Genomic DNA, 25,388 nt, shown 5'->3' on the forward strand with positions numbered 1-25,388 from the left:
AGGCACCAGAGAAAACACCTTCATCTCCAGATTTCTAGTTTCTGGCTCAGGTTGTAACTCAAAGAAAGCGCACATCCTTTTGCAAAGGCTCATTGATCTCAGACTTAATGGTGGCTTAATGCTGGCTATGAATGAGAGCTCTCCCTGAATGAGAGAGTCTCCCGCTGAGTCTCTGTCAGTGGGATGATATCTGATCTGCTCAGCATTACTACGTTGGCTTCGCAAGGCTGGCTCTCCTTTATTCTTCTTCTTGTTTACAAATTAAACTGTGATGAGAGATCATAGTTTTCTGCTGGTGGCACGGCCTTAGTCAGCCGTCTGCTGAAGGATGCTTTGCAAACATGTTGTCAGAGCAGTCGAGAGACAAAAGAAATATTATTCGTGTCATTTAGGTATTCTCAGAGAGCTCCCTCGTATCGATGGCTGGGTCAATGAAAGTTAAAAGCGACTTACTTTGCACTCATACATTGCTATCTAAAGGCTTTAAAGCACAGGAAAAGGTGCAAAAACATCTACACAGTGCTTTTTCCTTTAAAAGATTTAGCAATGTTAGCACAAGGCAGGCCGTTCCCATCTTTGAAAAAGTTGCCAAATCTTCTATGCTAATGCCAAACAGTTTATTCTGCTTTTGACTCTTGTTTTGACCCTGGTACCCCGGTGCTGATAATCAGGTGCCTGACTAGCAGCACATGTGAGCATGGACCTTGTTAAAGCGGTCACTTGGTGTCTGATCCAAGCATGCCATGTTTGGCTGATGTGGATAGACCCCGTGCCCTATCCAGGTAACCTCCAGCTGGTGTTCTGCAAAACTAAGCTGCAACATTATTTGGAGTAATCCCTAGTACCATTTCCAGGCAACCAGGAAAATGAAGGTCTAAATTGAAGGTCAAGTTCCATGAAAGAGGTGATGGCAGAGACAGGCTACCAAGTGGGCATCTGCAGATATGAACTGAAGGCACTCGTCCAGGGTTTGCAGGACCCAGCATGAGGAGGATGTACAAGGTCCGATAAACGACAATCCGATAAACGACAACAATCAAGAGTGAGTAGCAGAATAAGTTGGTTGATGTTGGCAGAGAATATTTGGCACAACCCGCATACTCAACTCTGCTGCTCAACCTACAAATGCATTTTCCTTACAAATGTAGCATCGGGGAAAACATTGTTACAACAAATAAATAATCAGCCAAATCATGTTTACTTACTTTATGTGCTAAGTTTATATACAGTTTATGATTGAACATTTGAAGCAAGTTCTAATCAAAATATCAACTTTTAAGCAGATATGGTGGAAAAACTGTGTTAGCAAACTGTGGCTGTTTTCACATCCAGCATGCACAGTGCGATATTAGCATCTCTTAGCAGCTCTGCTTGTAGCTACAATATGTACATGGTGCTAGTGTGATAGCAAGCTTTTATTAGCTGAGGGTGTTGAGGGTGAACTTGAAATAATTATCATTGTTTGAAGTCTTGAGTCACAGTTTGGTTCGATTAAGTTGGCAAAACATCAAAGTTTAGCATTTCACAAAAGACAAACTGTGTTTTCTGCGAGTCAGGTGATGAATCACAGTGGACTTGTTACTATTAGCAACACTGTGAATGTTTGAACAGTCATTTCAGCTGTTAAATTAAGATAAATATAATATAAGTTAAAATGCGTCCCTTATATACAGATACTAGGGGTCTTATTGAGGGCATGTCTGTAGTGTTAAGTCATTAATTTGAACCCATACAGCTCCAAAACAGTCATTCTCATCCAAGCAGCATGATTGACTGATACGCTACCCCAATCTATCTTCAATCAATTTGTCACATGCAAAGTTTACACCTGCAGTGAAAAAACTGTCAAATGTACAATACAATGGGCAAGAGGGGAAAAAAGACACCACTACTCATTCTGGGCTCCTTGTGGGAGGTCAGCAAGCTCCTCTGCACAGAGAGCACATACATATCCACATCACAACACCCTAAACCACATGACAAGCAACTGGGTTGGGTAAGGGTGTGAGAGGCTACCTATGGTAGCCGCATTAAATTATGGTGGTTTTCCTTTAGTGCGAACAACTACATGTATATTTTACAGTTGATCTAACAGTCCTTCACTGGTCTCTCAAGCTCCCGTTGGAGAGCTGTGAGCTTGTCCGAGATGTCATCAATTTTGCGCTCAAAGAGTATAGAGCATCTTACATTAGAGGAAACTCAGCTCTTATATAATCACGGGCTGTGACGATATAACTTCTCACACATCAGTCTAAAATGGGAAAAATCAGCTATCCACATATCTTAAAATCTCTTGAGTATTACCCAGCTTCAATTTAATCCCGAAAATATCATCCAACCATTGGATGCATTTAAAAATATATCACTTATACACATTTCATGAGGCACTAAAAATAGAGCAGAGGCTAGGGATTGACTTCAGTAGCACTAGCAGCACCGAGTGACTGACACAGCTTTGCCTTCAAACAGAAAAAAATGGCTTTGAAGCCATTTGAACTAAATGCATTTTAGATATTTGGGTTCTAATGTTGTCTAAATAAGAAGGAGGGGGTTAATTAACACAAAGCAGTTGAAAGGACAGAGAGAAAGGACAGGATACTCGGAAGGTTTTCTTATGTTATCTTCAAAGTCTTTAATATCGGCCTGTTTCTGACCAGAGGGCTTGGTTTAATGAAGCTGTTTTTCTTCTTCTCTCTTACCCTCTGTCCTCATCTCCCCAAATGCCTCTTCTTTGCTGTCCTCCTCTCTATCGCTCTCTCTCCCTCTGTTTGGCACTCCCCCTCTCCCTTTGTGTTTATCTGCCCTTTTCATATCTGCTCACTTGTGTTTCATCTTGACGACTCTTTTTGCTCTCTCCCCATCACTCCTCTGTGTTCCCATCTCCTGCAGGTGGATTATCGCACAGAGGACGGTACGGCCAACGCAGGTTCAGATTATGAGTTTGCAGAGGGAACGCTGCTGTTCAAGCCGGGAGAAACCCTCAAAGGTAAAAAACAACACTGACTACAATAATTTCTGACATATTTTCAATAAACATGTCATTGAAACTGATGCTCAAATAGCAGAGGTCATCTGCAGCTCCTGAGGCAGATTTCTTTTTTCCTTTTTTTTTTTTTGCTAGTGGTTTCACGGGGGAAAAATGTAATTAAATTAAACATTTTAGCAAATTATTATAATTACTTTGCACCTGAGAGCAAGATGCTAAAACAACAATTCTTTTCTCAGAGATCACAGTGGGCGTCATTGACGATGACATCTTCGAGGAAGATGAGTATTTCTACGTTCACCTCAGTAACCCTCGTGTCGTTGGCTATCCGGAGATTGGCACTGCACCTCTGGATGCCAGCGCTACCCCGAAAGCCGTGCTGGGTGACAACCACACTGCCACAGTGACCATCTATGACGATGATCACGCAGGTAAAAGGAAGCTTCACCTTAACTGTGTTCACAGGTGTCACGTGGTGTCGTGATATTCAGACTTTTAACACCTTAAAGTATTCAGTCTAAGATTCCTATGGGGAAAACCTGCCGCTGAATAATATTGTGGAGGGCCACAAGTGTCAAAATGAATTAAATAAATAATTCATTGTGTCATTAATTAATTAAAATAGAAAATAATTGAATGATTACATATATAAACAATAAAATATCAAGGAATTCAATTTAAAACATTTACAAAATTATTTATTTCCAATTTTAATTAATTAATGACACATTTAATTAATTATGTAACGATCTATTTATTCAATTCATTGTGGCACTTGTGGCCTTCCATATTTTTAGGCCACGTCACACACTGGTTTGTGAAATTCTTTTTTAAAGCCTCAATTTTAGCATCCTGTTATTAGTAAACAACAAGTGACCATGTTTGGAGGAGACCCTGAATACTAGCTCAGGTTAGTTAGGTTAGTTGGCCAGACTATGCTAATACTTTGAACCATACAAGTGGGATACCGAAACTTCACTTGATAAAACCTGACAAGTTGACTTTGGGACAGGCTGTGAGTGCAATTAGCACCAACAAGGTGCAAAGTCCCATTCACTGAATCAAGTTATCAGCAGTGGAGCCTAGCACACAATCATGTATCCAATAGAGCAGCGGTCCCCAGCCAGGGCCACGGACCGTTACCAGTGAGTCATTTGGTACCAGGCTGTGAGAGTTGAGGCTCAGGTGTGAAATTTATGGTTTTTACCACAGTTTTTGTCTTGGTTGTATCATTTTATTTTGTTGTATTTATCCACGACACTTTGAAAATCTGCAACCTTCCCTGTGGTCAACAACAGACACACATTTTGCCCCTATCGTGGACTAAACCAATCAGAGATAGTCAGGGGCGGGACCTCTCTGATTGGTCGTGGTCCAGTTGAAAGTGCAGGTGGAAGTGGAAGGTGAGTAGCTTGAATAAAGCGATATCAATTCATTAAATCCTGAATCGACTTTTAAATATAATTGTGTTTTGCCAGAAACGCCAGATTCTCAGATTAAAGCTCACAAAACCATTTCAACAACAACCAAACAGCAAACGAGAGCAGGTACACGGATTCCACACAAAGACGTAAACACAGAACGGACTGACGCATCAGAATCAGCTTTGTCTTTCTCGGCCCGTAGACAGACACGCTGTCGGAGCTTAGCGATTCTGATGCGTGCGGTCCGCGCTGTGTTTACGTCTTTTTGCGCTGATTCTGAGCTGCAGGTTTTGTCTCTCTCCAGCCAAAATCCCCCGAGCCAGCAGCAAAAGAAGCAGCAAACTGCGCTTCACATTTGATCGATGTCGTCATGAATTTTGCTGTTTTGCTTCCACGACTATTAAAATCACACTTCATGCACAGCTAGCTCTCTCTCTAGCTCTCTCTGTACTTCAAGAACAGTTTCCCGTCTCCAATCTCTGTTTTCTGTATTATTCATTCGCTTATTACCCACCAGTCTACCGTTGTTTACAGCGCTGTCGGCTGCTGTCTTTTTCTTTTCTTTTTCTTTTTTTCACTTAAATGACCTCGGACAAGAAAGCCTATTTTTTCTGTTGTTCAATACTGAAGAAATTTAAACTTTATATGCAGAACATTGTAGAATATTTTTAAGGTTATCTGCTATAAAAAGCCAGACCAGGAAAATCTCCTTCATGTCTTTCTGTTTTATTCTCAGTTACTTTCACTCAAAGGCATCTGCTGTGATGTTCACAATTCTGATGAATTCAGTACTGATAAATGATCAGAATTATAATATTTCTGACTGTCTGAGGCTAAGTTGAATTGAATCAGGACTTTGAAAACCGGAATCGAATGGATTATAGAAATCAGTGATGATACCCAGCCCTAGTGAGCAGTCTAGGCACGACAGAAGTGGATGTAGCTGTAATAGGAAAAGAACTATTGCTAACTTTTCTGTTAAGTTAAGGCCTGATCCTTCTGAAATTCATAGCCAGTGCTCTGACACGGTGTCATCAATCTTTGAATGCTGAAAAAGCACAGTGTATCCAGAAAAACACATTATATTATATAAATTATTAGAAAATTTGTGTGCGCCTAACTTTTGTGCCGGTACGCCCATGGCAAAAAGTTAGTCTAGAGCCCTGACTTATAAAATGTGTTCAATGTGCTGCCCATTGTGTTGGATTGTCAATGCAACCCTCTTCTCCCACTCTTCACACACTGATAGCAACACTGCAGAAGAAATGCCAGCACAGGCATCCAGTATCCGTAGTTTCAGGTGCTGCACATCTCGTATCTTCACACCATAGACAATTGCCTTCAGATGACCCCAAAGATAAAAGTCTAAGGGGGTCAGATCGGGAGACCTTGGGGGCCATTCAACTGGCCCACAATGATCAATCCACTTTCCAGGAAACTGTTCATCTAGGAATGCTCGGACCAGTGGCCTTGAGGTTTCCATTGATGAAGAATGGACCCACTATCGTTGTACCCAATATACCACACCAAACCATCACTTTTGTTGTTCCAACAGTCTTGGAGGGATCCATCCAATGTGGGTTAGTGTCAGACCAATAGCGGTGATTTTGTTTGTTAACTTCACCATTCACATAAAAGTTTGCCTCATCACTGAAAAAAATCTTCTGCGTGAACTGAGGGTCCTGTTCCAATTTTTGTTTTGCCCATTCTGCAAATTCTGTGCACCGATCTGGGTCGTCCTCGTTGAGATGCTGCAGTAGCTGGAGTTTGTAAGGGTGCCATTTGTGAGTAGCTAATATCCGCCGAAGGGATGTTCGACTAATGCCGCTCTCCAGTGACATGCGGCGAGTGCTACGCTGTGGGCTCCTGCTGAATGAAGCTAGGACAGCCACTGATGTTTCTTCATTAGTGACAGTTTTCTTGCGTCCACATTTTGGCAAATCCAACACTGAACCAGTTTCACGAAACTCAGCGAGCAGTTTGCTAACTGTAGCATGGGAGATGGGTGGTCTCGTAGGGTGTCTTGCATTGAAATCTGCTGCAATGACCCGGTTACTGCGTTCACCAGATATCGGCACAATTTCGATCCGCTCCTCACGTGTTAACCTCTTCTACATGTCAATGGCTGTGAACAAAGAGAAACTTGTAAATAACTCATGAAAGAATAAAGTTACATTGAAACCAAGCACACCATTGTTTTTCTTGTGACATTACCAATAAGTTTGATGTGCCACATGGCCCTCTTCCTATTGAAAAAACAAAAGTTGTATCCAAGATGGCCGACTTCTAAATGGCCACCATGGTCACCACCCATCTTGAGGAGTTTGCCCCCTCACATATACTAATGTGCCACAAACAGGACTTTAATATCACCAACCATTCCCATGTTATTACGGTGTATCCATAGAAATGGCCCACCCTGTATATCTAAAAATTTTGTAAACTGAAATTTCAATTCTCACTATTTCTTGGTATTTGATTCTACAATATTCAAATAGACATATTTGTTTTGCGAAGCGCCTACCTGGTGCTAACACTGCAAAGTAGAAAAGCTTTTTGCACACTGTAAACCTGTGCTTTACTGCTATCAGGAGTCCACATGAATCGGTTGGTGTGCCATAGGTCGTCGCCTCTGGGTGTCCATAAAACAGCATCATTAGAAGGTGACAAAGAGCTCGTCCTTCCAGTGTTGCGACATTTTTCTGCAATTTGAAAACATCCAGGGAGTTAAAAATGCAGGTGGATGAGTGGAGAGTGGGTGTTTACCCATTGTGTTTCATCTAGAGAGAGTGGGAAGTGATCTGTTATCCTCTTACTGTACAGTATATACCGTACACCTCTGAGAGCAAGCTAGTGCGTGAGTGTGTAGGTGTTTGTCAAGCTTTTTAGTGTTTCTCCCCTGTGAAATAAATTCTTTCTTTCATTAATTCTTAGGCATCTTTACATTTGAAAGTGCCACTCAGAGGGTGAGTGAAAGTGTTGGCGTGATGGAGGTGAAGGTGCTCAGGACGTCGGGGGCTCGAGGCCTGGTCGCCATTCCCTATCGAACCTTGGATGGAACCGCTAAGGGAGGGGAGGACTACGAAATGGCTGCAGGCAAGCTGGAGTTTCAGAATGATGAGACCATGTGAGTACCTCGCTGTTGTCTGCATGACATTTCATCCACCTTTGAACACCGTCCTGGTGTATTTTTTACATTTTGCGGTTGGTGTGACATCATATGGAGACTGGGACATTTTTGGATCAACATTGACGCCCTCACATTTCCTCTGTTTTCCTTCCTGTGATTGATTTCTATTCAGAAATTGCTGTGTAGGTTAATCAAGTATTCTGCTGTATAAATGGCTCTATTAGGTAGATAACAGTGTAATAATGTCACATTTCCAGGCAGGCTTCTCTGCATTAAATGCTTGCAAACACATGGGTGCACACATACACATTCATAAAATTGCTCTTGCGTCCTTGGGCGCATGCATTTTTAATATGCTGAAGTTAGCGGTGTTAAATTGACCAATACATAAAATGGTTGGGAATGCAGTTTCTCCAACGCCACTCGGGGCCCATAAAGCAAGCCCTCTGCGTACGTGTGTGTGTAAGAGTGTGTGTGGTTTCACATATCTATATGTATGAGGACCAATTAGACTTTTAGATGTAAGCGTGAGGACATCTGTGCATAATTTAAGAATATTTTATTAGATTGACAAGGTTACAGTGAATAAGGACTGAGCCAGGTGGTGTTATGACATCGGTGTGTTTTCAAAAGCTTTGTGTGTGTGTGTGTGTGTGAGGTTTAAGTTTAAAGATTTAGGTTTTTGACCCTTTGGGGAATATTTGCCTTCAAAGTTCTGCTTGAGAAGAACAATTATGGCTTTGGAGTTAAGATTAAAACTAAATGTTGGATAAGGTGAAGGGCCGGTGTTCTATTTAGTGGTTTGCGATTGCAAAAGATTAGAATTTACAAATGAGCACAAACGTCTGACACCAGCAAACCTCTAAGCAGAGCGTCTTTAAAGCACAGGTCATAGCGTGTTCTTGTGCGTGTGGGACGGAGCGATGTGCTGATGGTGCAGTCACTGCTGCAAGGTCAGGGAGAGATGAAAGGGAGTGCGAGAGAAGCTAAAGCAAACGACAAGAGTTAAATGTAATCAAACAATGCAAACTGTAAAACTGAGGCAGTCTTCTGAGAGCTGCTGTTATGTGAGCACAGGAGGTTAAATAGAAAGCTGGTATCAGTGGGTCTGAGACTGCAGCAGATCAGGTTAGCTGAAAGTGAAACTATTGGTGGTGTGTTTGCTAAAGAGGATTAAAAAGATCACTTAGTAGAGTGTGTTTCAACCCTGAGAGATTGCAACTTTGTGGGTCAAGCATAAGCAGCAATGAGCGTCTTCCTCTGCTGGATATAGATTAGTAGTGAAGGGCATGTTTTTATGAAGCATCGGAGAATAACTCAGTGTATATATGGGAGTCATGGAGTCATAGTTAATGTATTTAATATTCTTAAAGGAACTGCTACAGAACGTGCATATAAACGACTGCTGCAAAAACAAAAAGCTATTGATTCTGATTCTGCTGATCTACATCAACCAACAGTGTATGTTAGTTAGTTTAGAATGCTAAAGCCAAAGTCACACAAGCATAGAGACCAGTCAGTCATGCACTGGTAACCACCACTCGCTATGGAAAAGTGTTGTCCCAGATCAGTTGGTGAGTGGTTGCAGGAGGTTGTTTGCAAGGTGAAAATGTTGGCAAAAAACAAAAACGCTACATCCAGATGAACCGAATCAACTTTTGGGGATTTCCTTAGCTTTTGCTACAGCTCTGTGGTTAGTTAGCAAGTGTCTGCTAGCAACCAAAGCACTTGCAAAAGAAGCTGAGATGCCTTCTGTGACTGAGACTGTGAGCTGAGCAGGAATGGAGGCAGTGTATAGTTTGCATCAAATACAAAAGCAAAAGTAAAGACGCTGAGAGGCCTTGAAGCTGTTGCTTCAGACGAGCAGGGTGACTGCTGGGGAAAGGAGGGGGTGGATCGATAATCCAATGTTTCCATGTAAAGGAGCGTGAGCCAGCTGAGCGAGGGATATGCTGGTGAGAAAGCCCCTGTGGTAAATTGATCTATCCATCCTGGCGTCTCCCGCCTCGCTCCTTCTATTCTTCACCTCTGCATTTACTCCCCGGCCCTAACCTTTCATCTCCTCGCTCTTTTCGCCGGTCAGCGCTTATAACTAATTTTTCCTTTGCTTTTTCTCCATGTGATATTGTTTTTTATACTTAAATAAGTCTATCCATCCACTTCTGATTCACGAGAAACCCAATCAGTTCTCGACTTTGGGTTTAAGGCTGCTCGATCTGCCCTCGTTATCAGTAACTGGCTCTTTCTCTTTACAGTTTTACCCCTTTTGTTCTCGTCTCACTCCCTCTCTCTCTTACTTCACTGATTCAGTCCGTGCTCACTTATTGTTCATCTTCTCTCGCTGCTGCCCCTCTCTGCGTGCTTTCTCTTTTCATCATTGTGCTTTTGAACTACTTGTCAAAAATCCTCCTGCACACTAATGTGAACCTGCTTTAATCTGCTGCACTCGTTTCTCCTTCTCCCTCTGCTTTCTGCCTTTGCCTCATCACATTTCTGTAGTTCATCATGTTTTCTCCATACTAATCTCTCACATATTTTCCTGGCATATTTTTAGATGAGTTTTCTCATGCCCTCCTCCTGCTTCTCCACCTTTTCCTCATACCTCACCTCCCATCACTCTCCTTTCTCACTTATCCCTCGCTTCTGCGCACCTTTGACTTCTCTTCATTTGCATCTTCCTTTCACCTTTTGCTTGTTTACATTGTCAGACTTTTCCTTCACTTCTCCCTTCCTCTCGCTCTACCTGGCACCTTTATTTCCCTCCACCTTCTCTTCTTAATTACATCCTTCTCCCCATCTTCTCCAGCCAACACCGTAAGAACAGGGACTTGCTGCCAAAGCAATTCAGCTGGATCACAACCCAGACATAACTCAGTGTCCACACGCCTCCCTCCACTTCCTTGAGTTCTCCTCCAATATGTGTAATTGTTTTGTTTACCCTCTTTCGCCTATATCCTGCATTTAAGCAACCCCACATTAATCTGTCATGCACGCTGTCTGCCAGAATGAGCTTTGCTTAAAGCTCAGGAAAACGGTAAAGCGGTGATAGGAGGAGAACGGACTGAGACGGGGGAAACATGACGAAGGGCGAGTCAGGTGCAGCTGAAAAAAATCTTGTGGGAAATCTAAAAGTTGCTGGAGCTTAACTGACAGGAGGAGAGGAAAAGCGAAGTGAAGAGAAGGAAGAGGCGCTTCCACTCGATTTCATTATAGAAGATAATGTAATGCTACGCTGAGCCCACAAAGGAAAAGTCCTTTTTTCTTTTGCCTCCCTACATCACAGATACTCCAAGAGGTCGTGCTGAAGGTGTCCGCTCTCAGAAGCCCAAGATGGAGCCTCCCTTTATTAAGCAAAACCATTTTTACACATTAATGTCAGTCATGAGGAGAACTACTCAACCTGCACATCGTCTTAAAAGGAAGACGAAGAAGCAGCTTTCAGATTTCTGAAAATAAACCCAGATGATGTCATCATTCAAACAGAAATCCAGCTTTAAAAACCGGGTGTGTGCCGCTTGAAGGAGCCTGTCACGTATGAGGGCTCCCGCAGAAGCGAAGTGAAACTAAAACTTTAATGCAGCAAACACCTAAAGCTCTACCGTTACACTGCAAAGTACGTGACAGGAGAAAAATGACGAATGTGGCCACATACACGCGTAACACAAAAGCGACCGTGTTAGCCAGTTCTTGTACCCATACGGCATCACTTTCTGTGATGGAATACATCAGTGTTATGAGATACAGATGCACGTATCAATATTTAGATGTCTCAGTTGCATCAAGGCGTCGACTTAACAGCATAAGCAAGTCTGTGGGTGAGTCAAGTCGGATCTGAATACGGTGCTGTGCAGTTCACTCAGTCACAAGACACACTGTTGAAGAGAGGCAGAGATTAATAATAAATAATAATTAAATCCAGAGTGATATGTAAACACAAATGGGAGGATCCAGTATATGTAAAAGTATATGTTACCCACCATAGCACTGTGCATCTACATTTCTTTACTGTCTGGACTCCCATTATATGCTGCAGCAGCAGCAATGAATTAATTCTCTCTCTGTTCAGCTAATTAATGAATGAATGTTTTTTTTAATTACCCTTTTGTTTCTCCCCATCGGACTTCACGAGCTTTGCTCAGTTTTCTGTCTGCAGGTCTTTATCTGCCACCTCTGCCTTTGGTAGGCCTTTGTTAATCAGAGGGCGTGTGAGTACTATATACAGAAGCAGGAAAGAGAGGGATACGCTCAGTAGGGTCTGTTTATTCTTAGCCTCCCTATGACCTGCAGCTCAGTGCAGATTCACAGCCAAGCTGCAGAAAAATGTGTGTGCGTGCGTCTGTGGCTGTGTTTGCGTGTGGTCCACTCCCCTGGCTGCTCATTATAAATTTGAAACAGGTGTCGCCACCGAACTGTGCCAACGCCTGTTCAATTACTGCCTTGCACTGTGTGTGTGCATGTGTGCATATAGTGTGCACTCACTTTACATACCAAAGCATCCTTACCATTTCTGGGACTTTTTTAAAGTATGTGAGCATATGAATGATGAGGTATTTAACTTCGACTGAGTTCTGAAAAATGCTCTGCAGCATATGTGTTATGGGGTTGTTTGTTTGTTTTTTTTTGGGGGGGGGGGTGTCATTGTTTTGTTTTGTTTTTTGTCTGGTTTTGTATGGTAGCTGGGATAGGCTCCCAAGATCCCCCTCCTTGCTTTACCCTGATAAGGATAGGTGGAAGAGGATGGATGGATGTTGGTTTTGTGTGTGTGAACTCCATACTTACTCCAGCACCTGTTCAGCTTTTTGCTCCCTCGAATGGCTTAGAATAAAAAAACTGGTGGATTTATCAGCCAAGCTTCTCGATTACAGCCAAAGGGGCTCTGACTGTGATCAAAAGATTGCCACTGTTGGCAGATTTTATATGAACTATTTATATTATGCTACCGTGCGTGGGCTAATATTAGCTCATAAGAATGGAATATGTCTTTGTACAAGTAGTTTTAGAACCAAATATAACACCGTACTGAAACACTGAGGTAAAGCTACATCTTAGCTTCCTGCATGGCTCATTTATTCGATATGGTTTATGTAAGGGGGGGGTTTCATTTTGCATAATGAGAGGAAAAGCCGTAATAACAAGGACCATCTGTGGTGTTTAGTGAATGTAAAGCGGGCAATGCTGGCTGGTGTTTTCTGAACTGTGTTAGTGAATTCAGTGAAGAGCAGAATATTACCAGTGACTAAACTGTGAGGTCATCCAGGATCATCGACTGTATTTACATTATGTGTGGGTGGATGGTGCTGCACTTGTATCCATTCGCATTAACATGCCATTGTGCAGGGTGAACGATTAAAGTTATGCAACCTATGCAGACATGCTTGTGTTGAGACCTCCAAAAATCAGGCAGCGTGTATTTTGGAGATATGCGCTGGAGATATATGGAGATTACGCTCGACGCAGGTAGAAAAATGAGCCTGAACATGACCGGGAACGTCAGCAGAATTTGAACACTTTGTTTCACTTCACCTCTTTGAATGTTCCAACTTGGCTCTTTTCTGCAGCTCGTTCAAAGAACAACAACAGATGGTTGCAAGAGTAGCTCACAGGAGTGTTTTTAACACTGCCCCCTGGTGACAGTAAACAGGTATAGCAACAATGATCCGCAAAGCTGTGCATAGCTTTGTGTTGGTCCTACGGAAAAGCTACGCACTTGGACAACACGTGTTCACGACTACCATCCTCACAAAGCTGTCAGAGTTACACAGCTGTAACTGTCGTTCATGCTTCGAGATTTAGAGGTCAAACTTACCGTTTATGGGCCGGATAATTTCACATCTCAATTACTAATGGGTCGACTGTATGCGGAGCCAAATCTTCAGCTCTGCTGGGAATCCATGCAGGAAGGGGTGGGACTTTATTTTGATGGTAACAATCACATGCAAAGACAGACTGGGATCATATCATTATGTGAAAGACGGAATGGGGGAGATGTTCCAGAGACAGCAAGTGTAGTGGTACAGGCCAGGTACACAGCGAGAATGTAAAAGTGTTGTAACGTTTAACCCCACATGTTAACAGTGCTCACTTTCACATGCTGTAGTTGGCTATGCTTATGTTCACTGGTTAAACTCTGTGAATGGAGTTAAAAGTACAACCCGAGACACATCTGGGGGAATCTAAAGCATTTCTGATACAACTGGACAGTAAGTGTTTGAGGAGTTTAGATCATTTAGACTCACACGACAATCCCCTGAGTGATACAGTATTTATCATTTTGCTTCAAAATTATATCACAGATATCCACTCAAACACTACCCAGAATGCACCACTTCATCTGCTCTAATCCCAGCATCCTGCCATTGTGCGTTATGTTTTAATGAGCCTGAACAAAATTTCTTAGTGTTTTTGACGAAGCTGTCAGAAGAGCTGTGATCATACATTAGCTGCTGGTGAAGGAGAAGCAAGCTAGCAAGTTTAAAACAACACATCCTCCCTTTGGCGAGATGTTTCTCGGAATTAGAGAGAGAGAAAAGAAGGAAATACAAGGAGAGCGAGAATGTGAGTCTGTGTGTGTTTATGTGTTTGTGTGTTCGCGTGGGTGTTTGAGCATGTTGCGGTGCTTGTAAAGTGTTTGATATTTGCAACCTGTTTCTCCGTCTGTCACCAATGTAGGGTGACTAACCCGAAGCTGTTCCCAAAATAAAACATCCTTTGAACTCCAAATCCACCGCGTGTGCATGTGTGCATATGTGTGTGTGTGTGTGCATATAAATACAGACGCAGAGTCAGTGTTTCAGCTTGATTGTTGCTCCAGGTGCTTGTGTTTGTGTGTCAGCAGCTAGCTTCATTTCCACACAATCATCTATGTTGCTCATCTAGCTGGTGTCAGATCATCAAACTCACACACAAACACACAAGCGCAATCACAGCGCTTTCAGGTTTTTACAAACAATGCACATCTCTTCACAGCGTGTCGATCCTGCCAGTCAGCACACTTCTTAAACTTTTTTCTTTAAATCATCATTTGTGATTAAACTTGGCACGTGCTGTTTATCAGACGTGATGGAGCTGACACCAGGATAAAAAAGTCTGAGCACATATTTGGTAATAATATTCAATCACGCAGCAGAAAAACACAAACACGATGCTCCAAACATGTTTCTGTCATTCATTGTTTGGATGTTTGCCTGCTGCTTTGTGTGAATGTCACACGTTGACGCTGTCGAGCAGTGTATCTGTGTCTCACACACACACACACTGGCTTTTTTCCTGGTTAGTTAAGATGGATAGTGCTTCCTGCCGGGCATATTTATGCAGCAGAGCTCTTATTAGAAAAATACACCCTAAAACCATGGAGCACATTTCAAAACAGCTTCTGGGTGCTATCTTGAAATTGTAATGATGTGTTTTATTTTGATTTCAAAAGTTAATTGGACAAACGTGACTGATCACACAGTGTTTGCCTACTAACACTGCATTAGTTGTGCACTTGTACATCATTAACAAATCAGACACACGTTTTTCTATGTTAGGCCGCTACTCTTGTAGTCCCATGCTTGTTTCTCTTATTTTCACAGACGTTTTCCTTTTATACAGAATATACCATCTCTGTTTTAAGAGTGACCCTATGTTGTGTTAGACCTAGAATAATATACATGTGTAGTTTAATGAATAAATAAATTAAATCATCTTCTATTTTATTTTTAGTAGGTATATAGATTGTTTTGTGTACATTTTTCAGGCCTTGTTTTTCAAGTGAACAAGCAAAATCTTTGGACACACACTCACCGACCACTTTTGTTTAGGTAGGGCCGTTCAATTATCCATTAATGCATGCATCTATTCACCCAGACACAAGGTAGAAACTCGGTGCATTAAGGCAAAACGACCTGCTCGAGTTCACACTAAGAATCAGAGTATGTAAGGTGATTTAGGTGATTTTGAATGGTTCGTGTTAGTTACTATACTACTAAACCTGTGTGAAGGATAAAGTTTTATCAACCCAAATCCACGACCCTTAAGACAAGGATAAACAAACTTTAATGCTTCTTGGTCCAAAAAATCCAAGTGATCATAAGGATGCTGAGGAAACTCAGGTCAAGCAGAGCAAGGAGAACACGCAGCAAACAGTGGATTTCTCAACAAAAGAGAGACTCTATCACCATATTCAAAAGATGATCAGGGAGCAGTAACATCTGGGGAACAAATCATTGATGATGTAACAAGAGAAGCAAAACTAAAGACAAAGCACCAAATTAAAAGACTAGGAAGCAGCTAGACGCATAAGACCGACAGTGGAACACAAGGTAAGTTAGATTTAAGCTAAACACACGAGGAAGGAAAAGCAAACCAAAAATTAAACCAGGATACAACAACTGAAAACTCTGGGTTAAAGCCTCAGTCTCTGTATTTAGAAATCTGCTGGGATTTTCCCACACGACCATCTCGAACGGTAGGAGAAATAGAAGATGTCCAGTGAGCAGTAGTTCTCTGGGTGAAAAATTTAAGCTCTTTTCATCAATATTAGAGAGAAAACCTCAGCAATCAGATGATCCCCCGTGTGCAACACTTGGCAAAAGTGGGAAGGAAGAACTCCTTTTTAACAGGAAGACAGGCAGGTGATATCTGAACATGTGGGGAGTGAAAAGAAGGGGTATCAGAGGAAGTCCCACAGCAGTCTGGGCTTATAGCAGCATAACTACAGGATGGCTCAGGGCTGAAGGCTCTGCCTCTCCTCTTACTTTTGGAAAAGGAACTGCTAGTGAGCCTGTAGTCTGAGAGCTCCTGCTCTGATGATAAGGTGCTATGAATACTCCATGATGGCAGATTTAATTGAAAGTTTTATGGTGTGTATATAGAGGTGGATTAGGACAGCATTTACATTTATTCCAATTGTCTCTTGAGGCTGCATTATGGTGCAGAAAAGTATGTTGTTTGCAGCCAAATGGAGAATTTCCTCATTAACACAGACTCACTGGTTCAGTTTAAACTTAGAAAGTGAGGTGCTATACAGGAAGACTCTGTAGCTTTTTATAACAATAGACATCAGGGCGATACATATTTTTTGTGCTTTTCATGACAATTTTTATTTATTCTGTCAGCTGGATTCTAATCCTGTCTATTCTATAAGGCCCGCATCCTTTTAGGTTCAAATGACAGCCTGCAAATGAACAGATAAACACTTTAAACTCCCCCTCCCCCCTTTGTTCTGCTGAAAAACGTCAGGATGCCTCCATAACCGCGAGAGTTTTTCCTCTTTCTTGTCTTCTCCCCGTTTGTTGCCTTAGCAACTTTTGATCCCCTCCCATTGTAAGCACAATAAAGCGGAGACGACGGAAAAACGAAGAACAGAAAGATAAAGAATAAAAGGGAGAAATTATAGGAGTGGGAAAAGGAGCCTTGTTGTCTGTTTTCTTTTTTTTGATTTGTAGTTTTCTTCTAAGGATTTGTTTTTCTGCTGTCTGCACCGGAAGTTCCAAAACTACCGACTGTCTGATCACGTTCTCCATAATTTCTCGCGTCCCCCCCCCCATTGCCCACTCTTCTCGAAGATTTATTGCGAGATATGGAAACATCTACCGCATCTATTGTGTGTGTGTGTGTGAGATAGAAAGAGAGAGGGACACACGTCCATTGTTTGTTCTTTAATTAGTAAAGCAAAACATTCATTGGCCAAGTGGATTATGAAGATTAAAAAGCAAATCACATTTGGGCGCAGTCATGGTCTGCCTGACAGAGAGAAAGACAGAGCAGTCAGAGATAGACTAAATGACAGAGTCGGAGAGCAAAAATAAAGACAGAGAGGAGCGGAAGAGGGAGGATATAGAGGATGCGAGCTTTTATCCTCCCTTTTCCTCTCCTCTCTCACCTCTTCTTGTTTCTCCTCCTTCTCCGTGCCTTTTGACTCTTTTCTCCCTCTTCTATCCCCCTACTTTTCTTCATCTCCTTTAATGCCAGAGCAGTCAGAGTAAGTAGCTTAAGTCAACATCTTTTACAACGGTAGAAGCCTTCTGTTCGCCTCATTGTGCGTGTGCATCCGTTTCTCTTCGTGTGTGCGGGCCCGAGCGTCTTACGTTTCAGCTGTGTATCAAAATTGATGTGGCAGCCACCATCTGTTGTTTGCCTATTGACATTTTTCTCCCTACTACAGTTATTCAACTTGCAGTGCCGCACACACATAACCAAAGAGCACCCCGGGCTTTCTCTAAACACAAATTTTACCCATTTGTAATCCCTGCCTCTGGCTCCTCTTGCCCTCCCTTCCTCTGCCTCTTCCTCTTGCGGTGCTGCTGTTTAAGCAGCAAAACAGAAATTCTGTTGATTTGTGGGGTGTGAGACGAAGCCAGTGACCTGACCACCGAAGTTGGAGAGATTTCACATCATATCAGAAACATGATGTTGTGTTGCTAGAATCCAAATCAGCCTTCAGTTAGAACAGCTTTGAAATGCTGAGCCTGCTGCTTCCGTCTTTTTCTGGATGTGTGCTTCTCCGTCGCTGTCGTTGTGTCTTCCTCCTTTCCTTAAATCTCTCTTTCTGTTCTGCCATCTAGAATCCCCGTCACTCCCTGTTTCTGCTGCCACTCGCGCTCTGTGTGTCTCTGTCTTTGTACTGCATCGCCCTACATGCTCCCCTGTGGTTGTTTTTTTAGCCCTGCAGTTCCAGCAATTTTCATTGCCAAGTATGCACACACTCACACACAAACACACTCTACAGTCTGAGTTATGTACCCACATACACACAGAGTACAAGCACACGCACACGCTGACTCTTGCCAATGAATCCCTGTCATCAAACCCCTGTGGACTGTGCACACCCTGTAATCATGGCTCTGAGACCTACCAAGAGTTCTTGCAGAGGGCTGCTGGTCCCTGCCCTTTTGTATCCACCGTACCCCCCTGTAGTCTCTGCTCCACAACCGCACAGCCCCCCCCCACCCAGTTCCACCGGTCTCCACCCTGCCATGCTGAAACCACACTAAAGGACTCATACAGTTCGGTTTATTAAAAGGCCAAGGTAGAGTTACATGGGTTGGGTCAGCTGGAGTGCCACTTTTCCAGTTCTTTATTTTGACTGTGGGTTTCCTTAGAGCTTTTAGACTCTTTCTCAGCAGGCTGACTAAAATCATTGCTTCATGTTGCAGTTTTGGTGTTTGCTTCATGGACTTTGGTGTTCAAAAGAAGGAAATATGAGCTTATGATTTACACCACTTCTCTCACTTTTTCATAAACTCAGGAAACCACCACTGCATTCTCACCCCGCGTTTCTCTAAGGGCCATCAGAGAGCAACTTCTTATGTACCAAAGTCCAACTTTAAGTCTATTTTTAACCTACTCCTCGCTTCATTTAAACACTTTCTTGGTAAGTTTGCCATTTAGCTATTGTTAAGCCATATTATAATACTATTATAGCATGATGTTCATTTGATAAGTCATTGTCCCATTTAGAGTAAAATAGAAAATAAAGCAGGGTGTGCCTTAGGGTGGACTAGTTTGAAGTTGAGAAGCTGCTACCATATGAGAGTGCAGTGTCCTCAGTTGGATCTAAAACACCAACATGTAACTGCCAAGACGCTCAACCAAAGCACTCTTTTCTATGCCATCTTATATATCTATCTATATATATTTATATCTATATAAATATATTTTTAAATACTCATCTATTTCTGTCATCTGCTACTGTTCTGTCATTTAAATGTAACATTTTTACTGGTAAATCTACCAGCAATGATAAATAATGATAATTTTCTGTCATTTAATAGTTTGATCTATAAAGTGTAAAAGTATAAAAAAATAAAACATCCCATCATAGCTTCGCAAAACCCAGAGGAACTTGTTCTGTTGAGAAAAGTAACAATAGCAAAGTTTATCTCCCTTTTTTCTGTTTTCACTTCAGTCATCTTGCAGTTATACTGCAGCCATTGCCTCATACTAACTAACTGTTTGCCCTCTGATTTGTTGGAGGGGATTGTTAAATTCTGCCAGAGCGGTGACCTTTAGCTCCGATGGCAGTAACAAACTAATGAAATCAAGTGAAATCGTAACAGCAGCCTCAGACTGCAAGGCTTCTGTTTCTGCAGCTTGGCTGGAATTACCAAACTAGAAAACCAGGCAGATTTTAATGTAAATAGGAGACATATTCTGATTGCAGCTGTGTTAGCAATCAGGTGCAATCAGTTGATAAGTGTTTAAATAAAACAATAAACTGGGTCAGTTGCAGGTGGGACATTTTTCCATGGAAGGAGATGTTTGTAGGTGATGATAATAACAGTATTCAGTTTTTTATTTATTTATGATGATTTAAAAGATTAATTTTGACTCTGAAAAATCACATTATGTGAATCCAATAATCCAATAAAAGCCATCACTTTTTTATCTAGTAGTTTAAAATCATTTGTAGTTGGTTAGCTAACATAGCTAACAGCTAACATGCTAGCCATCGAGCAGTCGATAGTAGTCACAATAACTCTCTTAGATTCTTTCTATTTTAATTTTTTCATCAGAATTTTACATAATTTGATCAATATGATTTTATTGCTAGATTACTTTCTTTGTCAGTTAGCATTTTAGCTGTCTTACTACTAAACTCATACAAAACCCGTATTTTGCTAATTTCAATGTTATTATTGGCTCATTTGTGCATTTAACTAATTTTGAAAGAATCTTTACACTTTTTAACACTTGTATATATTTTTTTAAAAAGAGTGTCGGATTCTGTTGCAGATTGGTTGTTTTTTTATTCAAAGACAAAGAAGCTATCTAGGCTAACACGTTTGCAGTCTGTTTGCTAACTAGCTTGCTAGCTTGCTAGCTTGGTTGGTAATTGTGTAGTTTCATCAAAACAATAGACTGCAGTCCCCTTTATCTATTCAGGCAGAACATTTACAGAGTAGAGTTTATAAGTACATAGAACAATAAAAGTTCATAAGAACAATAGCTTTACTGTTGTTCACTGATCTTTGAGTCATTGGTAAGCAATAAAAATTAGTTTCTGTTCAGATTTTACCAGCTGTTTTTTGCTTTGAAGTTTATCAGTTTCACACTCACAAAGGATATCAATTCATATCCTCTTGCATCAATCTAGTGGGAACCCACCGGTGAAACTTGCAACCTGTTTTGGGTCTCAGTCCAGTGCTTGAGAAACCTCACTCTGACATGATGAATGTACGCTATTGTAGAAGAGTGATGAGCCAGTTCCTGACTGCATTACCTCAGGGTAATCTAGTATGATACACACTCATACACACACACACACACACTGATGTCAGAGTCATTAAAATCACTGATAGCTTGTGGAGATGATGTGACTCACATAAGCACTCACTCTCCTTTCCAGTTCTTTTTCTTCTCTCCATCTGACTCTATTTACCACATTATCTGTTTCATCCTGCTGCCCTCCCCCCTCCCCATTTGTCCCTTATCTTTCCCTCTCTACTTACTTTCCCTTCAGTTTTTGCCCTGCTCTCTTCTTCTCTGTCCTGTTTTTCTGCCCTGATCTCAACATCCATGCGTCTATCTCTCATCTGCCTTTTTATTAATCTTTCGATTTCTTTTTTGTCCTCCACTAATTCTCGATCGAACTCTTGTGCCTGTCATCACCTCACTTTTATTCTTCTTTGTCTGTCTCTTCATTTTAGAGAATGATACAGTGTATCCCTTTTGCCGTAGTGGTTCTTCTCAGTGCTCCAGCGTTTGCCGTCTATAATCCTGCATCATCATCGTCCTCCTTTGTGCCTACTCCTCCTTCTCTGTTATTTTGTCTGTGCATTAATAGCGGGGGAACGTTTAAGCAGTTTGTTTTGCTAGAGAAAAAAAAAGTTTAAGAAAGACTGAACAGTGCTTTTAAAATGTCAGCACAGAGTGGACTGGAACTAGACTCACATAGATCATGCACAAACACTCGCTGTTTTCACAAGCACTTGGTAGTGTGCTTTATGGCTTGTGATTATTGATTTCTTCACTATGGAATAAATGCATTGCCAGTAAAGCTTAGTGTGGAGAAGGCTTTCAGTCTTCATGGTCAGTGTATATACATGAGTAGCAGGTAGAGTTGCAGGTGAAGGGTAAACTGGAGAGAGATCTGTTGATCCAATAAACAACTGAAAAAAGCAGAGATATGTTCAAGAGTGCGCTGTGAGGAGCTCTTTGGAGCCAGCAATGAAGGTACTGCAACTGTATAGGTAGTCACAAGAGATCAATTCAAAAGGAGTATAATTGTTTAGCTTATGTGCTCATAGTGCATTTTACCCTCATTAGTTTGCAGCCAATACCTCATCAGAATCAGAATCAGAATCAGAATACTTTATTGATCCCTGGGGGAAATTATTTCATGACTTCTTTTAGGATGAGGTAGCTGCCCAACTAACTTTGTTCAAATACATCGTGGTGATTACTCACCATAACGATGAGCTTCTTAATTTCCATGTCAAAAGACAGCCCTGCACACGTTCATAATGTGATTTGATCGGCTGGCAGCTGAGCTGGAACATAATGTGACTGCCTGGTGCTTGATATAGTCGAATTGCTCTTTACCACAAGCAGGACAAGCAAAGCAGATCAATAAATCCCCATTTCAGCTCATTTCAGCGACCCTGATGTCACGGCTTTCAATGACACACATCGTTCCTAAATTTAATAATAATTTAGTGCATTTTTTTCTCCCTATTCAAGTATGAATTGCAGTGTTTCATCCCTCTGATCAGGCTGACGTGATCAGTTATTGCATTGTTAAATACAGCAGCTGGAGAGTTGTATGCTCACTGACATCACCGGCTTTTAGAATTCATACATGTGACAGCATCACGATGCCCGGAGATATCCTGTGCAGCTCATTCACTTTCCTTACTCTCATTTCGCCTGATGGACAATGATAAAAACCTCTTGAGACCTCCAGGTTATAAACACACTTGTGCAGGTATTGTGAGTGATAGGTAGAAGAAGAAGGATAGACTGATGAAGGGGGCAGAGAGAAAGAGAGTGGTGGAGATGTCAGAGGAAGATAAATAGGTTTCAGGGGCAGGCAGTAAATGGAAAGAGAGGGAGGAAGATGAACGGATGGAGGGAAGGGCAAGGAAAAAGGACAGACAGAGGCAGAGTCGGTGGAGGGAAGAAGATAGATGCATCGCTGGGAATAAAAGACAAGAGGGAGAGGAAAGGGCAGGTGGAGGTAGAGAGAGAGAGAAGGGGAGCAAATGATGGCTAGAGGGAGATGAATAAAACAAATAGGGCCGAAAAGGAGAAGAGGATTTGGAGAACGGCTCACATTTGGTAAGACCAACTGTCGGCACCCCGGGTGGTGATGGGAGGAGTGCAAGAGGGCAGACGGAAAGAGGAGGAGTAAATGAAGAAGACTGAAGGGAGAGAAAGAGACAAGTGGTAGATTTTCATGTGCCAGGGGCGGAGACCGAAAGAGACGGAGAGAGTGAGAGAGATTTTGGCGAGCTGCCGCACACAGCCCTGGCAGTGGTTGGCATGGTGATATATATATCCCACTGCTTAAAAGCCCTCACCTTGAGCTGCTAATGCCAGTCAATCAACCAAAGGTGTCATTACTCAAGCAAGGCAGGAGATCGTCTATATTCACGCCACTCACTCAGAAATGTCATTTTCTTAATTACAGCCTTTTTCCATGCACTGAGAAAAAAACATTTTCCAAGCCCGCTGAACTTTTTTAAATTCTGGGCAATGTGGACAGGTGACCTATGACACCACATAAAAAACCACATATTGTGTATATCAGCATGTAATTATGAATGCAATATCTCACTTACGCCACCTTAAAGGTTCCCAGGCCAGGAAGGTATCGGGAAGGTATCGGGCTGTCAACCAATCACTTGGGTCACAACTGAACTGTCTCAGCAACAGATCTCTGCAGGTATGACAAGGCTGTTCTTAGGTATGTCCCAATTCATAGGCCGCGTCCTCTGAAGACCGAGAAGGCTGTGAAATGGGATGGTCTAGCCTTCAGATTTGTCTCACCAGCTGTCCCGGTGGAGTTTAATAAATTCAGCCGTCTGCTCCTTGCTCGCTAATATATAACAGGACATTGGAGTAAATTCTCGAACATCTCACACTTTTGTTTAATCAGTTTTCTGTTAGATGTTTATTCGGCTGTGTGAAAATTATAACTTTAATCTCAGCCAAACCGTTTTACTCACGAACAAATAAAACAGCCAAAAAATAACATTTAAGTTATCTAAGGGACTTATGAATCATGTTTAACCTGTGTAGCGAAAGACCACGGGGGGAGTTCGGTGTTCTCGCCTGTTCTACTGAGCCTCGACCTCCCGGTCAGCTTTGAGCTGGTGGGTAACAGACGTCTCCGAAAATGTCTTTTAACTTTTGCAAATATATGATGTTTTGATGGACCAAGCACATATTTGAAGTTTACACAGCTACATTCTCGCCCGAAAATAGGTTAAAAAGTGTATTTTGTGACCCAGAAAGAGTAACATTGAAACTAAGTAGCTGGCGCTATTGTTGGAAACTGGAATTGGCTATGAATTCTTGGATAGGTTGGGCCACGAAGGATACACCCAACCCATCCTTCAAATTCGGGGAAATGAAGGACGCATTTGTTGGCCGCATTTGAAGCAGCCTTTGAATTGGGACAGCCTTCGTCGCATGGTTGTGACATAATCGGCCTTCAAATGCGGCCTCCGAAGGATGCTGCCTATGAATTGGGACACACCTCTTGGTATTCACCGTCCCTACCGTCCCCTACTTGCTCAATGTTACAACATAATCAGTTTTTTCAAGGGGCAATAAAATACTTGTCTTCTTTTAGTCTTAATATTAATGCACACGTTTACTTTCGATTCATAAAAAATGCCAAGTATAAGCATCCTTGCTTAAGTAGATTAGGAGAATCCCATTTGGACTTACGCGTCTAAAAGCAGTAAATTTCAAACCTCATCAGATTGTTGGTGTCTGCCTCGCTGATCCTCCTTTATACATTACCAGTACAAAAAAGACATTTAGACAGAGTTAGCTGTGGACCTGAAGAGAGTGCAGAGCAAACATTCTGGAAGAAAGATTAAACACTTTTATTTCAGTGAACTAAATCATGGTTAGACAAAGCCAAAGACTCAACTTGTAAATATCAGCAAGGAATGATGTGAAGTTCACTGCAAACTGAGGACACCTTTGTCCTAAACCACAATATTCTGAGATAAACAACAGGAAATTTCATTATATCAAGTCTAGACGTTGCTTAGAGAAACACAAAGTGAGATTTTCTGAAGACTACTTGGCATAGTCAGTTGATTGTTGATTGTTTAGTATCACAACTGAAGTCTGTTTTGTAAATGATGCTGAATGTGATGAGTCCTGCTGACTTGTTTATTCCCTTGACTTTTGCTGTTATAGTGCCAACAAGAGGTAAAAACTGCATTATTAACTTAATGTTTGACCATATGCCCACAAAGCATCTACTTCTAATAAAGTACTGATTATAGAGTGTTGCATTATCCATATTTTCATATTTTTAATCTTGGATTCTACTAGAGTGGCTTCGGAATGTTAACAATTCTAAAAAATGTATCATGTAGTGCAGCCCCATCAGTTCAACCTCTGGCTGAAACATCCAGTTTTACTTCCTCTTGCTCTAAGCCAACTTTCTTCTGATTGGCTGACCCTCAATAACAGAAGGACCGAACAGCAGGTGGGCGGGGCTTCTGTGTTTACAGCAGGAAACACATCTCCTGGATATTCTTTCTCTGTGATAGCACACAAATCCAAGAGTATATTATTTAAACCTTTGGCTTTACATATACGGGCTTTTTTCAGGAGTTTTGCACAAAATATTAGCATTCAATTCAAAGCAACACGGTGCCAAGATACAGCCGTGCATGAG

At 41.7% G+C, this 25,388-nt stretch overlaps 1 protein-coding gene across 2 annotated transcripts in view; it reads left to right on the forward strand.

Annotated features, from left to right (window-relative positions):
• Positions 1–25,388, forward strand: part of slc8a4b (solute carrier family 8 member 4b) — a 127,519-nt gene that overhangs the window by 64,552 nt on the left and 37,579 nt on the right. For both annotated transcript variants that reach the window (XM_026161718.2, XM_026161721.2), the window contains exons 9-11: positions 2,890–2,986; positions 3,226–3,417; positions 7,345–7,537. In XM_026161718.2, the coding sequence (XP_026017503.1) occupies positions 2,890–2,986; positions 3,226–3,417; positions 7,345–7,537 (482 nt within the window). The remainder of the gene's footprint in view (positions 1–2,889; positions 2,987–3,225; positions 3,418–7,344; positions 7,538–25,388) is intronic.

The sequence above is a fragment of the Astatotilapia calliptera genome, chromosome 3, assembly GCF_964374335.1.
Source record: "Astatotilapia calliptera chromosome 3, fAstCal68.1, whole genome shotgun sequence".
Lineage (NCBI taxonomy): Eukaryota > Metazoa > Chordata > Actinopteri > Cichliformes > Cichlidae > Astatotilapia > Astatotilapia calliptera.